The sequence below is a fragment of the Anguilla anguilla genome, chromosome 18 (genome assembly GCF_013347855.1).
Source record: "Anguilla anguilla isolate fAngAng1 chromosome 18, fAngAng1.pri, whole genome shotgun sequence".
Classification (NCBI taxonomy): domain Eukaryota; kingdom Metazoa; phylum Chordata; class Actinopteri; order Anguilliformes; family Anguillidae; genus Anguilla; species Anguilla anguilla.
The window spans coordinates 16,323,663-16,341,379 of record NC_049218.1 but is presented as its reverse complement, the minus strand read 5'-3'; the positions used below and the strand labels follow the sequence as shown (position 1 = coordinate 16,341,379).

The 17,717-nt window shown below is 38.1% G+C and overlaps 1 protein-coding gene across 3 annotated transcripts in view; it reads left to right on the top strand.

The window, feature by feature from the left end:
- csmd1a (CUB and Sushi multiple domains 1a) overlaps positions 1-17,717 on the top strand; it is a 500,723-nt gene that overhangs the window by 294,168 nt on the left and 188,838 nt on the right. For all 3 annotated transcript variants that reach the window (XM_035400756.1, XM_035400757.1, XM_035400759.1), the window contains exon 4: positions 10,861-11,055. In XM_035400756.1, the coding sequence (XP_035256647.1) occupies positions 10,861-11,055 (195 nt within the window). The remainder of the gene's footprint in view (positions 1-10,860; positions 11,056-17,717) is intronic.

Below are 17,717 nucleotides of genomic sequence, written 5' to 3'. Positions count from 1 at the left end.
TAGAGACAACAGTGTCTGTATCTCAGACTAACATAAATCTCAGCGTGACACCAGACAACAGGCTTTCCGTCACTGGGAATAAAGCATCAGTTACCTGAAGCTTGAGGAGAGGCTTACAGGCTTCTCCAGCTCAGCGGTAGTTTTTGCTACTTGTTCCTATATTGGCTGCCAGAAATGGCTCACAGTCACCTCAAAATTGTGCGGCTTGCCTACAAGGCTAAAGCAGGGATGATCCCCTTCATTTGTAGCCTATCATCAAATCCCAACCCCCTACCATACCTCTTCACTCTATGACCTGTGGTCACCTGATAGTTGTTCTTCTGGATGAATGGGCATCCCAGAGTCCTAGTAAAGGAACAACAGCATTTGGGGGTGGGGGTGGGATGGGGTGATATCAGATGTATGAGAGTGCAGTGTGGTTTGGTCAGTTTTATTCAGAATGATTGATTTCAAAAACCAATCAGAATTCTATACATCTGTAGAGCCCAACTTAGTGAAATAACATAGACAAGACAATGGTTTGGAAATAAAGGAGATATATTTATTGGCTATGATAATGAATATCTGAGTAAGATAACTGAAAACGGTCATTTGCATAATATGTGAAATAATATTATACGGGGAAATGATAATTCTGCGACAGCTAAACATTGATGCATTAGGTGATGTGTCAGCTTGTCAACTCTTGAGAAACTTCTTTGAAGTCGGGGTTGCAATGGGTTCCAATCAAGATGTGCACAAGTGTTCCACTTGGGTCCGGCTGCAAGCGAGATAGAGAGGAAAAGTCTGTAGATTCTCCAAACAGCTGTCGATTGGAAATAAACCAGCTGGGTTTATTTTGTGGACGGTAGCAGGCCAACTCTGTCTCACTGATCAGACGAGGTGTTTTGGGGCGAGCAGCAAAGTCCATCGATTTCCTTAGTGGCGTCTGGTCTGGTTGGCAAGTGTCTTTACCCTAAGAGCCAAGTTTTTGGTGAGTTTTTTTATGCTCACAAAGTCACTGACATGACAGAATAAATAAATAAATAAATAAAATAGATAATAATTAAAATAAATCAGTACTTGTATCTTGTAAAATTCCAAAATGATTCATCCAGAATATGCACGCTATTTATTTATGTGTTGCTGCTCCTCTTAGCCTGTTTATTCTCAGTTTCATTAACTTTATTCCTGGTAGGTCTTCCAACATGAGGGCTTATGCTGTGATTGTTTGATTGTCTTGTTATTCAATTCACTCGACTGGCTCAAATACTCTCTGGAACAAGCTAGCTAATAAAATATATAACGACAAAGCAATCTTCAAAAATATAAGGAAAAGCAATATTCAAGGCAATACTTGTATAACTCAAGTTTTCATGTCTCATTAAAGTGACAAAAAACAAATAAATAAAACAAAAAGATAATATCCTTAACTCAATAGCAAACAGTGATACATGTCCTCACAGAATAGTCCAAAATATTGCAATATTAATAATAAATAAAGGCAAGAAAGAGGTAACAGTGAAATGGAATTGAGAAGCATAATCTGGGATATGTATATACAGTCAGTACTGGTATTTCCCCATTCATGTATTATTGTTTGAGGCATTGTTGTGCAAATAACAATAGCTTATATGTATTATACATAGAGTTTCTATGCAGTATATAACTGTGGAACGTTCTGCTAAAGACACATATTGCTGGGGGCATCTAACTGAGGGCTATTTTGCTGTGAACATGAATAAATTATTCATTTTTATACAGGATCTGTTCCCACTTCCGTCCATACACAGAAAATACAAATTATCAGACTTTCGCTAATGTCAGCCTCGCTGGCAGTCTTCCGTGCCGCCAGAAGTGCCGACTACAAATTTCTTTGTAACAGCATTTCTTCTTAACACAATAGAGTACTTCATTGTGCCTTGCTGCTATGTACAGAGCGCATCTTTTAAAATGCTTTAGTGCATTCCCTTTGACAATCTTAAGCAAATGTGTGTTTGCTTGCAATGCACCGTAAAACCCGCTCGCCTTGGACAGAAGTTCCAGCGTGCAGAAATGACCCGTGCCTTCGGAAAGCGGCACGCCAGGGACCTCTGCTAGAGCAGATGATGCATGGTGCGAAAACAGATGCTAAGGTTACCCGCGAGTCTCTCACGGCCTGCTGGGGAATGAAGAGTGGTCTCCAGAGGTACAAGGTCTGCAGGAAATTGACTTGTGTAGCATTCACACTTAATGCGTCTTCATCACAATGTTCGGCCTCAAATTTACATTCGTCATCGCTGGTTCAATGAGAATTGATCATTAGCACCAGTGCGTATCAGCTACTTCACTGTGCACTGTATATTTCTAAAGCTCTCTAAGTCTTTTAATTCTCTTATATAATTTGCAACTCTGGAAAACTTAAGGTGGAACTACATGGGTTATTTCACGTGCTCACTGAAAAGCGTTGAGCTTTTAAAAATGTCAGCCTTTACCACCATTTCTGAATGCAATTCCTTTTTGTTTTCCAGACTGGATTGCACTGTTAATATTTTTTTGTTATACTGAAACATACAGGCCCTCCTAACAGGATCTACTGAGCATATTGTACAAGGATAAAAGAGAAGAAGAAGAAAGAGATTGATTTCATTATGTCCTTTGAAGAGCCCATCTGAAACAAAATTCTTGAAACAAAATTTCCATGCCAAGCAGATCAATGCAGTATGAATGAGGGATGAAGAGTGGATGTAATTTGTTTCACTAGTTAAAAAGGGACACAGGATAAAAAATAAAAAAAACAACATGGCAGTTTAATGTGCCTGAAGGTCAAGGCAGATGTGCTCTTACAGCTCAATTTCTAGACAACACCCCCCCCCCCCCCCACCCCCCAAAAAAAAAAAAACATTGCTTCTTGTGCCTATGATTACAGATTACAAGTTTACTACACATATAAAATATGTGCAGTTGTTTGTTTCACTTTGAGGTTCTTTTCCTCTTATGAATGTTAAGGCCGGGCATTCACTACACTATATCACAGCCGATTTAGACATCCCAGAAATATTTTCAAGATCAGAGCGAATACAGCATGTCACAAGCCTCATTAGGAGCGTCGTTGCGTCCTGTTTTCCCAATCCAGTCTAGGACCTGCTGATCACTTTCAAACATTTAAAAAAATATATTTTCATCATTGCTCTTGTAGCGTGACAGGTACAACAGGCTTGCTTGTCAGTTTGGCCAATGAGATTTCAGCAGTATACGGAAGCGATGCCATTGAAATGTTAATGGCAGATTAGATTTTTCATATACCCGTGCTCACATTGCACATCAGGATATGTTAGCATATTCTACTGTACAGCACTGATACCTATAACATTTTAAAGGTAAAATAAGAATAATTATAGCTACAATATGAAGAATGAAGCTAACCAGTGCCCTGATTACAATGAATATTTCCGTTCTCACATACAACTCTTTGTAGTACTGAGTCTGTTTTGGCCACGTCGACCATGACCCCGACTTTTTGTTTTTAATGTGCTTTTCTGCACGTATAGGCTAAAAGTGCCGACAAAACTACCACCAGCTGCTGTTCATCCATCCACTCTTTCGTCTTCTAGTTGGCAGCTAAAGCATGAAAAAGTGTGTCCCTTATTGTTGTCTTGTAATGTGCAACCTCACATTGTGCACCCCACACATCTTATAGTGTGCACGCAGTTAAGCAGAAAAGATGGGAATCATGATCGGTAAATGTCCTGTGATGTTATGACTTAAAATGCTGTGTAGTGTATGTCTGGCCTAAGGAAACCACTGACGGATCCATCCTTGTGCAGGGTTGCTTAATATAGGCCAGCAAAAAATCAAAGTTTTTGTGGCAGCCCTAAAAGTTTTACTTTTAAAATTAATGATTAAACTGATATGCTAGTTCTTTTTCTTCACAAACATTTTAATGAGTTTAGCAGTCACTTCCAGGCAATAATTGTGAAGAGGAATAGGGCTTGCATTTGCACTTAAGTCAAAGTTAAGGACTGACTACAGGCTTTTGTTAGCACCAGAAAAACAATAACAATGGACCTACCTTATAAATTACTATACATTTCCAAGTAACCATTACTCTAAGTCCTTAGTAACTGTTCATCATTATGCATTAACACAGAGGGAAATTATATAAACTGGAATTTAAATCGGATGCAGAGTTCGTAATACACGTTTTCAACACTAACTGCATTGAATCATGCATCCTATTCAACTCTGAGGCTGGTTATAGCATATGTAATTACAGTTAGCCTGTTCTGTGAACACATTTCTTTCATACTTTACATTTTATACTGACAGGCAGGCTAGCTACAGGATGAAAACAGAAGGAATTGTCATATTTTAAAATGGATACGTCATTACCTACAAAGAGCTGAACAAACTGAATATTTTTTTTTCTTTTTACAAAGCTAAAAACTTCTTTTGCAACAATATTTCTTTGTCTTGTGATTTGTTTACTGTGTCTTTGTCTAGCAGCAGTTTCAGTTGCCACAGACAAAGGCATGACTTCACACTGCAGTGATTCTATATACGCCACTGCTCTGGAATGAAGTAAATGAAAGTTTTAGGTCCCTGCGCTTTCTTTTGCGTGTTTATAATACTGTGTAATTAGTGGAAGCCTTGGTACATTGGGACACTCAGACTTATTCAAATAATTGTCTCATGCCAGAAATTCTTATTCTGTATTATTGCAGAAAATAGGCTTTATAGTCTGCAACAAATGTCATCTTGACTATAACTTTGAGCCATTGTGAATCTCATGTTACTTTCTGGGTGTTTGTACCTGTTTTCAGACCACATCGTTTCAATGACTTTAACCCTTTGTTTGGAAATAACAGGGACATCAATTCAGGTTTTTATTCAGCAGCCATACCCCTCTCACATCAAACTGCTGAAGCTTCACAGTGTTTGATTTGGTTAGTATTCAAATGGGAGTCCTCTTGGGAAAGCATGTAGATTTTCTTTTTCCTTTATGCTCTATTTTCAGTAAGTAACTGTTATGTTATGTGCCAAAAGCTTTATATAAAGAGTTTTATTCTTAGCCATGATTGAAGCCGTTATCTTCCCTTGCAACTGATTAATCTGATTTGGCTTTGAGCATGAGTATATGTCCTACATAGATATCAAACATCCCTGCATTTATTTTGTTTAACTTTTATCTACAATAATGGCACTGTGCATGTGGGTACAGATTTCCACAAGCAGCATTACAAATGGGACTCCCAACAGATGTGAAAGGATTATATACAAGTGATATTGAAATAAAATGTGTTTTGCTGAATTTGATAAAATATATATACAATAAAGATGAACTTAAAGTGAACACAAGTACAATGCAGAAGTATGTATACATTCTATATTGTAGCACTCTTGAATCACAATAAAAAAACAAAAAAAACTGCTGTAACAACTTGATTGAGTGGTCTAATAACCATGTGTTATGCTAACCTCAACAGTCTGTTATTATTTTAAACAAGTGGTATGTATGTTTCTGTCTTATAACCCAATTATATGCACCTGAAGTATCTTAAATTGCATTATTTTGATTGCTGCAGGTGTGTTTGAGAGCCACCATCAGCCAGGGGAGTACGATCACTCGCAAAGAGAATCTTCTGGTCCTGTGGCACTTAAGTAACTTAATTAAAATAATTCTAATAAACACAAAAAAAGGATGCAATGCTTCAAGAAGCATATCAGTTTTCTTCATTTTTCACCCTTATATTGGTGTTTTGGTTTTTCATGCTTTCTTCAAACTAGATTTTCAGTAGTACAGTGAATTCTCGCATGCATTATATACACTGCTTAAAGTGGTAAGCAGATATGGGGTATGTTATTTAAGTATTCTGGCATGTGTGTGTGTGTGTGTGTGTGTGTGTGTGTGTGTGTGTGTGAACTTGTAATACTATACTACCAAATGTCCCCACAAGGATAGAAAGATGGAGAAATTATGCTTTGTGGGGACATTTTGCTGGTCCCCAAAAGGTCAAGAGGCTGTTTTAGGGTTAGGACTTAGGGTTAGGGTTACAAATAGGTTAAGGTTAGGCATGTAGTGGTTGGGGTTAGGATTAGAGATTACGGAATGAATGTAATGGGAAGTCCCCACAAGGATAGTAGTACAGGACTGTGTGTGTGTGTGTCTTGTGTGTCTCTGTGTGTATATGTGTTGCTCCTTTAGCCAGGTAAATCAGTGCAGTGGGCACATCTGAGGCATGGTCATGACCTGCTTTTGGATGGGAGGCTTCACAGCTTCAGAGGATGATGACGCGCGAAGCATATTTCATCTGTTAGTGCTGCATTTTAAGCAATTTCAGAGATCATTAGAAATTATAAATTTGTTGTGGAGGTTGGTTGCTCTTAATGAATGCTCAATATAATCATCGAAAACTACTGGAAAAACCGACATAAATCTATCACCGATTTTCCTTTAATGGAGAACTGTTTGTAAGCATGGCTAAATAAGTATTTCTCCTATTCTGGAATAAAAGCAAAGTTGTCTTCTCAATAGAAACACAATCCAGAGGCACTCTGTGAGACATTTCTGGTGTGTACTTTTGAATGACTGGTTTTGTTTCCTCAAATCATTGGTAGGGGTGAGCAAGGAAATAATTAATGGTTTTCCTATTTGGCTCAGTTCTGAAAATATTACTAGAGATAGATTAATAATTTTTTGAATACAAACCTACAAAGCCTACATCCTTGGCTATGATCACACACCACAATAAAATTTCTGGGACATACCATTAACTAGCAACCGAAAGTAATGAGCGAAAGGTTACATTTAAGCCTGTGGGTTGGATAAAAACTAACAGGGTGCGGGGTACACCTAACAGTCTTAATAGCTTTAAAAGTTAACACAAAGTAAGGAAATTCAATACAATTCCATGCTATATGACACACAGTCTTTAATCTATTTTTGATCACATTTATATGTTTTCGTGGCCTACCTATATTGGTGAAAATCTATCACAAGACTGTACATTATTCTGGGGTTGGGGGATGGGGGAGAGGCACAGACATGCTATCCTGTTATGGACGATTTTCTCTGTAATGTATTCCTTACCCTCTCATTTTCTGAAAATAAAAAGAATTGTTCACAAAAAAAAGACTGTACATTATTCTTCGGTTCCCGTCTAATGTCTGTTTGATCCAAACAGTTTTTCAGTCAAAGTCACGCCACCATGTAGCTTAAAGTTAAAGTTGAGTTAAATATATTTACGAATATCAGGTCTGAGCAAATCCAATCATTCTATATCAAAAATATGCAATCTGTTAGTCACTAAAAGACTGTTTATGATTACATACATTTGGATTCCTTCACATACGCACACACAATATAATAGCCAAAAAACGCTTCCAGTAAAATTGCATATAGCCAAAACTGACTTTTGACAATATCTCTTGAAATATCTCTCGCCGTAAGTTGGAGACAAAGATGGTAATTCTCCTTGTTTAACCTGAAATACCTTGTTCAAGCTTGATGTATCTCCCTAAAAATTCTGTTACATTATACCCCGTGTTAGATTTGGCCCCGTTCTCCCCTGCTAGGTTTCTGTGTATGGAGTGCATATTCATTGAGGAAAGCCTACTGCATGCAAAAAAATTGCAACCGTGTGTGGAACTGATTGATACTTGTTCCCAGCATGAGAGATTTCTGGGTGAAACAATAAAAAAAGCCATGCACTGCATTCCCTGCAAAGGCAGATAAGGGCTGTGAAATGGGGCAAATGCAAAGCTTCTACACAACACAGTGCTGTTTGAAGCCATTTTTTTATCATGCACCGCCATGCTTAGTGATTGCTCCTTAGGTGTGAAAAGCTTTAAGGTTGCCATTTGTTTAAAGAGAATACAAATTGTTTGGTTTTTGTTTTTTACGCATTCCAATAGAAAAATCAGACGGCATTGTAGCTGGAGGAGAAAAGAGGATTATTCCTCACATACTGACGGCTTTAAAAGTTCCGGACTTCCCTGTTTACATTACATTGATGACCACAAAACATTTGTTTCCAGGTTAGTCTTAAGATTTGAACACATTGGATTACCATTTCCAGAAAAAGAAATTTCCAGTCCTTACTGAAATGTGATAAATCCATTGACTAATAAAATTACTAGCACTCAAAAGCTGATTTATACGGTGCATTCATTGCTGAATATTGCATATAGAAACGTAGAAACATAACATGTGGATACTATTGCATTTTACCAAATTTGATGTACTTGAATTTGACAGAGGGGGAGGCTGCAAATTCAATATGACTGCGGTAGTTTGGCTGCCAGTGTGATAAGTTTGACTCTGTGTGAAACGGTAAAATAAGGTATGTGACATGTTATCCATGAAGGAGCATTTTAGCAACATTAGTTACTTAAAGCACTGATAAATAAGGTCTCGTTCTTTTACTTTACAAACAAGAACAGTAAATACAAAAATATTTGAAAACTTTCAGATTATAGATATTTTCAGCATTTACCTTGGCTCTGCTGTTCCATCTGATGCAGTGTATTTTTCCTTTTTCTTTGATTGAAAAACATGTTTTCAATCAAAGAACAGTTTGTTGCCTTTCAAGGTCTAACATTTTAAGAGACACTCTCTCAATGTTTTGGCTTGTTCTTACAACATATTGCTTGTTGATAATTCCCAGAACTTTTGGCATTGATGCCATTTCACGTACTTGTCACAACCATTGACAAATTGTCCCTTTTTCTTAAAGAAAGGGACAGATTGTCCCTTTTTCTGGCATACTGTTCCTTGCTGTTTCTGTAGCATTTACTGGTTTGTGTTAAAGGTGTACATTTACTTGGTTCTCAGCAGCTTTGCCACCATGCACCCCGCTCCTGCGTATGGCAAAAGCTGTGGGCACGGTTATTGCTTGAATGGGAGACATCCTAGGAAAACAAAGTTGTTGCTGGATGTGGTGTTGATGGGCACGTCAGTGGCAATCTTCCCTCTGGTGAAATAAACCCCAGTGCAGTGATGGGGATCCTGTGTATTAGGAGATCCTGCGGATGAGACATTAAACCAAGGTCCTAGCTCACTATGGTCATAAAGTGTAGGGGGTTCCCCGGTGTCCTAGCTAAATTCTCAACCAATCTAATCATCGCCAATTTAATTGGTAAAAAAAAAAAAGCATTCTCTGCATCTCGACATCAGCGGACGTGTGGTGAGTGTTCTGGTGAAGAATGGAATCCATGCATTACCGAGGTGGGTGTTAAACAGTGGCGGTGGTTGAGGAGAGTTTCCCCCTCACCACTGTAAAGTTCTTTGAGTGTGAGGAAGGTGCTATACAAATGCAAGGCATTATTATGAATATTTTATTATAAAGACTGTGAGCTGTGCCCCTGAGGGGGGCTGAATGTGCTTCTGAAGGCTGGGTTCTCCCTGGTGGTATTCATTTTGTAGATGTAGTGTCTCCTGCCAGAGGGGCCGTATGTCCTCGTTCAGCAGAAGATGGCTGCCTCTGATTTCTCGTCATTGCAGGAAGCACATGTCGTTTGACCCCATGCAGTTTCTTGAGTTGATTGAAAGCTGCTTTTCAACAATTTTTCTACAGTCTCTGTACGTTCCATGATCTATGTGCGAGAGGGAAAAGCCTCATGTATTCTACCAAAGCCAAGAGCTTCTCACATCCTTTCTTCAAAAACACAGTAACTTTTTTCTTTTCTTCCTGCATAAAAAAAGAAACATAGTTATCTGTTGATCATAACTCAGCCCTAATCAGATGGGCATAGTTTCTTAGAGGGTCTAGCTCATGACAATATTAAGCACACAGCTACTTTCCACCCAGTGCATTCACGTGTAGCAAACTTGATGTTAAACTCTTTGCACTTGGTATCAAGGCATATTGCTCTCAATTCAAAATGTTAAGTGATGTGATTTGCCTTCAGCCAATGTGAGTGTGAGCCTCTGAAATCTTGTTGTTTGTGTGCTGTAGATTTATTCATCATCGCTGTTTGCACACCAAGCATCAAACAATGATGAGTTGGCCTTTATATGCTCATGTCTACTTTTATTGATCAATACATTTATGAAACAGGTATATAAAGAAGGAAATGTTTTTTAAATAACTGCATTAATGATGACTGCAGTAACATAGACATATTGTGTGCAGTTCTTTTTAAGACTCTGCAGTCTTGAGATGCTTGTGTGAGATGGCCATTGAATTGAGAATTGCTTCAATTACAATCAGTATCCACAAGCATAGACCACTCCAAGTTATGCTGACAAATCACAGGCGAGAATGTATGTTCATATAAAATGTTTAATACGCACATGGCAATGTCTGCTTAAATACCATTCTGTGCCTTGAGGACTAATTTAAAAACTTTTTACAATTAGAGCATTCTCCTCTTTTTGAAAGCCAGTGCAGTCCCAAAGGCTGATTTATCTAGCAGGTAACTTTGTTTTGACACCTGTGTTTCTGAGTTGACAGGATGCAGCAGTGATCAGACATTGCCCCTGGGGGTTGACTCTTTGTAATGCATCTGTCATGTCATGAATGTTTTCTAACTTCAAAATTAATACAACTTAGTTATAGACCTTTGTATCCCATACTTACTTTAGGGACTTGTTTATGTCAAAAACAAGAAGAATGTTTAAATTCCTTCCTTTGTTAAAAGTAATTCAGATTACCAGTAGCCATGACAAAACAACACAGACTTTTATTCTCCGTCATTTCAAACACGGGATAATTTTGGACTCATCTTGTCTGATCTTATTTTACATTCTGGAGTGATTTTTAAACATATGTGCACTTAGTATTGAATTGAATGTTTTGCTTGAATGAAACCATGAAGTTGCAAAAATAGCTAGCGTTATAATGAAAATGTAAAGATAGTTAACTTCTGTCTTCTGTCTATTTCTTGTCCTTGTGTTCACAGTGCTGCCAAGTCACACATGTGGTAACCCAGGGGTGATACCTAAGGGAATCATTCATGGGTCAAGATACAACATAGGTGACAAAATCCGTTACAGCTGCATGATGGGATATATCCTGGAGGGCCATGCAGTGCTCACTTGCATAGTGAGCCCAGGAAGTGGGGCATCATGGGACTTCCCTGCTCCATTTTGCAGAGGTAAGAAACATTCCTTTGGGCTTTATACTGGAAATGTGATGTTAGCCTTTTCTCTTCTAAAACACTCAATGAAATGCCATTGACTAAAAAAATATTAAGCACAATACTCAAGGATTTAACTTGTTTCTGGTATTAAATCACTATTGTTATATACAATATTTGAAATATATTGAATTACAATTGAGTTCATAATTTCCCTTAATCAGAATATTGCCAAATAAACAATTTTGACCAACTTCAAGTAATTGATTCAAAGCCATTGAGACTGCTATGTGGATTATACATTTTAATGACTATGAAAAACAAAAATGATTAAAAATATAATCTCATTCAACAGGATGCCCCAATGTGTGACAAACACTCCCAGTACTTTCCAGTGTTTAAACATTGGTGGTACAATACATACATGAAAAAATGGGTGATGGCATTTAATGTTTAATAATTTTGCTCGTTTCATGTTGAAACTTACTTTACATTGCACTGTAAAGCAAAGCCCCGTGACTACAAATACAGTCCTCTGCTTTGTTGCTAAACCAATCTGAGTATTTTCTATCGACGAGCCTATTGGAGGGAAGTTTTTCTCTGTTTGATGCAAACTAACTTCCTAAAGAGGCCAGCTCCTTTCATCTCAGACAGTCAGCTTTTGCTGGCTGCAGATCTGCTGTGGGACAAAGAAATTTGAGGGAAGTCATGCAGGAAGCCGGCAGCAGCCTTTAAGCCACCCACGTATCCAGGAAATGCAAGATGCAGACATATACAAGCCAGGCATTTTCTTTCCTATTCTTTTACTCTTGGGTAGAAAATGACTACCCGACAGGTGCTGGACACACATGTTTGGACAGAAATGCTAAATGAGAATCAGAGAAATATTTATTTAGGTTTAGTTTTATTTATCGCCTGTAATGAAATTTTTTGTGAAGACAGACTAAACCTATTCTATGTACATTTATTTAATTACTGTTTGTGAAATGAAAATAAAAATCACTATACTTTTGTGCATTTGGAGATGAGCTGGATTCTAGTTGCAATAAAAAGGTGCTAAGTGCACTCTGCATAAAAAGTATTGGACAATATAGTCTAACAAAAATGTATATTTTGTATAATTACAATCAGAAAGTGCAAACAGAAAAGGTGCATGAACAGGTGCATGTGCTCTCACTTTTTCGGTGCCCGGAAACTTGGGACGATATGAAACTTTTCCAGATAATATATTTGAGTTGTTTTGTTTATGTTTTGTTTGCGTGATAAAGCCTATCATTTTGTGTGCATCAACTGGAATTGTAAACATTTAGAGGTAGAATATTTGATTTGTTTGGCTGTTTACTAACTAGTTCAATAGTACATTTCAGAGCAATTGTGTTGATATTTTATAAATGATATTACAAATTACAAAATTTAGAGATTAAATATTTTGGTTACATTGCTCTCATTACTTGTTCAATTGTAAGTCTCAGTAATAATAATAATGAAATGTGAGAACATTTGTTCTTGGAAAAGCCCAGATTCACATTCAGTGGGAAGCAGAATCTTTCTTAGCTGAAGTAGAGATAGTGACTCTCCCCGTCCCCTCTCATTGTAATATTTGTAAATTAAAAGTGTAAATTTCTGTGTCCATTTTCCAGTCACCTAACATGAATCTATGATAAAATAACACACAGGGTGAGAAAAAAATGCGACACTTTAGAGTGCAGTCTACATATACCAAAGAGCAAACATGCTATTAAATCAAAGGGCCCCAAAAAATGGGGGGAATAAGCCTGGAACCTAGAGGGTAAATGGAAAAGTGTGTAGAAGACCTACATATGAATGAAGTGTTTGTGTTCTTGGATGACCTGATTGCTTTCTCAGAAACACTTGAGGAACATGAGGCCAGGTTCATGAAAGTGTTGCTCTGCCTCAATGGTTATGGTTTAAAACTGTCTCTCGAGAAGTGTCACTTTTTCATAGTCCTCTGTGAAATATCTGGGCCATGATGTGGATGCTCAAAGGGTTCTCACTGACCCTGATAAGATCTCTGCTCAAAGGGATTGGCCTCATGCTTCAAACAGAGAGGAACTGAGTGATTTGTGGTCTTCACTGGTTATTTTTGGTGCTTTGTTGAAGCCAAGCCCCTGAACTTAAAGCTGGACATAATCCCCCCAGAAAGTGGGATAAGATGTTCAATGTTACAGAGAGCGCACCCCAGAAGCTCTGTGAATTCTCGGTTGCCTTTTGGCCAGGTGTGGACCACTGATTGCAAATCCACCTTTAGGACACTCATTGAGAAGTTGACATCAGCACCAATTCTCGCATTCGTAGACCTGAAGTTACTCCAGTTTTTACACACAGATGCCTGTTGAGAAGGTCTTGGAGCCGTGCTCTGTCAGGAACAAGGTGTAAAGTTACAGCCGAGGGCTATTCAAGACAAGAGAAACTATCTCTGGCTAGAATACTTCGTCCTGAAGTAAGCGGTTTGTGTTCAGTCGTTATCTGTATGGGTCAGAATTCACTGTTCTGACTGATAATAACGCAATACTTATGTACTTACCTCCACTAAGCTGACGGCTCCACAGCTGAACGCCATTAGTTAGCTGCCTTTTCAACTTACAATTTCAATATGAAATACCAAGCAGGGCATGCAATTTAGGATGCAGATGGTCTGTCCAGGCAACTCCAGGATCCATCTCAGGAAGATGGTGTTTACCCTAGGGAGAGAGATAGAGAATTGAAGACCTGAAAAGGTCTTGAGTAATGATGTGGGAGTGGTCTCCAATGATGTGGTATCTGCTGTATGTCAGTGCCACTTAAATGCCTTGGTATGACAGAACCTCCTGCTCTCACTGAGTCTGTGGCTTTAGATGCCTCATCAATATCTAACAGTTCTGTTCATCAGGACAAGGCACTTTACAGTACTTGGTATGACGAAGGAAGACAGGTGCAGGTTCCAAAGGGAAGACCCATCCCTCAAGAGAGTCATTTCGTTCCTGGAGGAGACACAGAAACTGAATTTCAAAGAACTGATCCATGAATCACCTAAGGTCAAACTGTTCCTTAAGGTGTGGAAAAATCTTGAGCTTAGGGATGAAGTGCTGTATAGGAGACCATGACAATATAGTCCATCAGCTCATCCTCCCAGAAAGCAGACCCTGAGGGGTATACATGACTTTGTTGGCAATTTACAGTAGGATATGAGCTTGCACTCAACTTGACATGTGCCAGATTTTATTTGCCCAGAATGGCCGAGATTGTTGAAGAAACATGTGAGAGGAAAATCAAACCCCAGAAAGCTACCCCCATGAACATACTGACAACTGACCCACTACAACTGACGTGCATGGACTAACTATCTCTTGAACCTGTTTGCTATGACACAAGGAACATGCTGGTTGTTACCAACTACTTTACCAAGTTTGCAGTAACAGTACCAACCAGACATCAGAAAGAAAATATCATTGCCTAGGCATTTTGAGAGAAGTTCACAATCCACTATGGATTCCCTAGCTGTCTCCATAGTGACTGAGGGATGGCCTTAGGATCACATACCATAAAGGAACTGTGTTCACTCATTGGTGCAGAAAAAGTGCAGACTGCCTGCACCTTATCATCCCCAACAGAACCATGTGAGAAATTCACATAAGGACCTTGGAGGAGAAAGACAAATATCATTTGAAGGAATACACAAGCATTACTGATGAGCTTCATATGATCATTACAACTACATGAATGGCAGGTATGAAATTAATCTATAAGGTGTGTTATGCAACTGAAGTACTCGATACATATCTGATATCTGAACCTACAGTAGGTGTAGGTGTCTTTACAATTCCAGTACTCCAGAAGCACTACACAAATTGAAATGGTAGTCCTTGGTAGAATAGAATCAGCACTCTGGGCATTTAACAACCATAGCATACCAGTTACTAATGAAAATAAATGTTATTTTGCATAGTTATTGTAGTCACAGAAAAATAAATAAATAAATTAAGCTGTGACATGTGACGTAAAGGTCTATGTGAAGCTTTCAGAAAAAAATTATACTGAAGGGCCTTTCCAAAACAATTTTTTTTTTTGGATATTACTTGGAATGCTTTGAGTTTTTTTTTTTCTTTTTTTCCCCCCTTTCACAGAATATGTGTGCTCTGGTATTTCTTTTTTCTTTTTTTTGTGGGGGAAAAAAAAGTACTTTGGAATGATTAACAACCGCATGTTTATTTACCCTGCAAGATTTGTGGTCTGACAACCATGACACCAAATTTCCTCCTGTGTTTGAAAGGTTGTGACTCATATTGGAATGTCTTTTAAACAGTAACGTGGTTGAAGTGGAAAGAGGGGTGCTTATGAATGTGACTTGGAAGTACTTTTAATCTTGTGGCTGAGAAGCAACTACTGGATTTGTTCCGCTTTTCTGGCACTGAAAGGTTTGAAGGAGTCTCTCAGCCACGTACACAGATAATGGAAAACTGTCACCATAAATATATTGTCCCAGGTTTCCGGTTGTCAGACACACTTGCATATTAAGAATCTGTTTCTTTGCAGATTCAAGTGCCAACAAAGGATATTTGTGCATCATTTTAACGGGGGCACTTCTGTATTTTATGTACTGTAAATGATCCAGGAGATCTTTCCTCTGGCTTTCACTTTATTTCGGTGGCTTGAACACAAACCTCAAAAACACTGACATGGAAACCTTCTCATGCTCCTTTTAAAATATCTTATGAAAGGGTGAAGACAAGTGGGAAATTTCACTAATAACTTAGATAATAATATGCTCAATTATGTTTTGAATATGGTTGAAAGAAAATGACAGCATATTTGTTTTTTGTCCTTTTTTGCCATTTCTCTTTTCACATTTAGTTATCCATCAACCCTATCCATGTCAGAGGATGTAGCTTATGAACCCATTTGAAAGTTGTCAATTGAAAGCCTTACAAATTTCCATATACTGGACATATTCTGTGCAGTGACAGTGTTAAAATTACAAACAACATACATAAGCTTGACTTGGAAATATCCTAATCCATTTTCGGTGAAAACAGTACAAAATTCAAAAGTATTGTAGAAAAACACAAGAAACATTCCTGTTCATTAAAGAGCTGAGTTGGGGGTGGCTGTGCTGTTCAAGGGAGATGGTTGGCATAAAAATTCCTTTCCTTAAAACTTCTAATTTCATGGTGAAGAAAATTTGAACCAACGTGCTTGAAATTTTTTGGCACTATTTGTTAACCTTCCCTACTGGAGGCAATACACATCCGGATCTGTTAGTCACATTCAAAATATTTTGGAAAGTCTAAACCCACCTCTGTCACCTCTGGGGTTTTTAATGTTATGTGAGTCAATTCTTTTAAGATGGGGATTTAAGCAACTTTGGGGCTCAGTACAACTTTGAATACAAATATGTATGAATGGTAAGTGGTGTGAGGTAAATAAATTAGTCTTGACATGCAGTGTAAATTCATTGCAATAAAAAGGAAAAGTTGAGTGAGCATTCCCCTCTGTTGGGGGGGGGGGGGGGGGGAGAGAGGGGGAATCCTTATCCAAAAGTTTGAGAGAAGAATCTGCTTTACGAAATATGCCAAGACACTTCAAAGAGAAATAAGTTATTATGTTGTAAAAATAGAGTACCCAAGAAGTTTTTTGAAAAACAAATATTCAAAAGATAATCCTGAGTGCTTTTATTCAGTATTACAGTAGTTCAGAAAGAAACGCAGCCAAATATAGCTGAATTAAAACAAGAAAAAATTGAACAATTGTAAAATTAAAAGAAACTGAATAAGTCATCAAGCCAAATTTGTTTGCATACTATGTCTATTACATATAAAATGTCATATTTCAGAAAAGCTTAAATGTTGACAATGTGGCTGCTTTTTCGGTTACTATGTTGTATGGAAGAGCCACATGGCCTTGAATCGAATCCACACTGTGCCGGTGCTGACTCTGGCTGGTAGCTCCATAAGGTGACACACAAATGGTGATTGCATCACCCAGGGAATGGAAGGGCTCAGTTGGGTGGGGTTCTGCATTCATCGTTATCTAGCAACCCCTGCTAGTCGATCTGGTGCCCATAGATTGCAGTCTAAGCCGCATATTAAAAGTCTTCCTCTGACTCCACTATGAAAGCACAGCTGTAGTCTGCGGTGTGAAAAGAAGTGGTTGGCGACACCACAGGTTAAGGAGGAGAACTGTGGATGTCTACACTCTCCCGAATTGCCAGTGGGGTTTGTGTAATGTATGCTGCTATGGTTACAGATGAATGACCATTCAAAATTGGGATGGAAATTGGATATGCTCAGCCCTGCTTTGGGTGCCAAATTCATAAAAGAAAAAAAGTTGACATGGTTCTATTGGCAGTCTAGTAAATTCAGCATTTTATTCATTTATTTACATGTAATCCGATTACTAATAGTTTGATGCCTGCTTGTTGCCTTCCAATACAGAAGCATAAATTAAATGTGTAACTGCCAGTACATGACTGTAAAACAGCATAAACCTAATTTGTGTTCATGCAGGATTACAAATCTGCACGTCTTTAAAAAACTGGATCTTATATTTTAGTAAAACAAATTCAAATTTAAGAATTATTTTGATAAAGGTCAAGCCTTGCAGTACTGCTTTAGCCAGAGGTATATATTTATACCACTCACAGGGTATATTTTGCTTTCCCTGGCTCATGATAAAATTGTCCT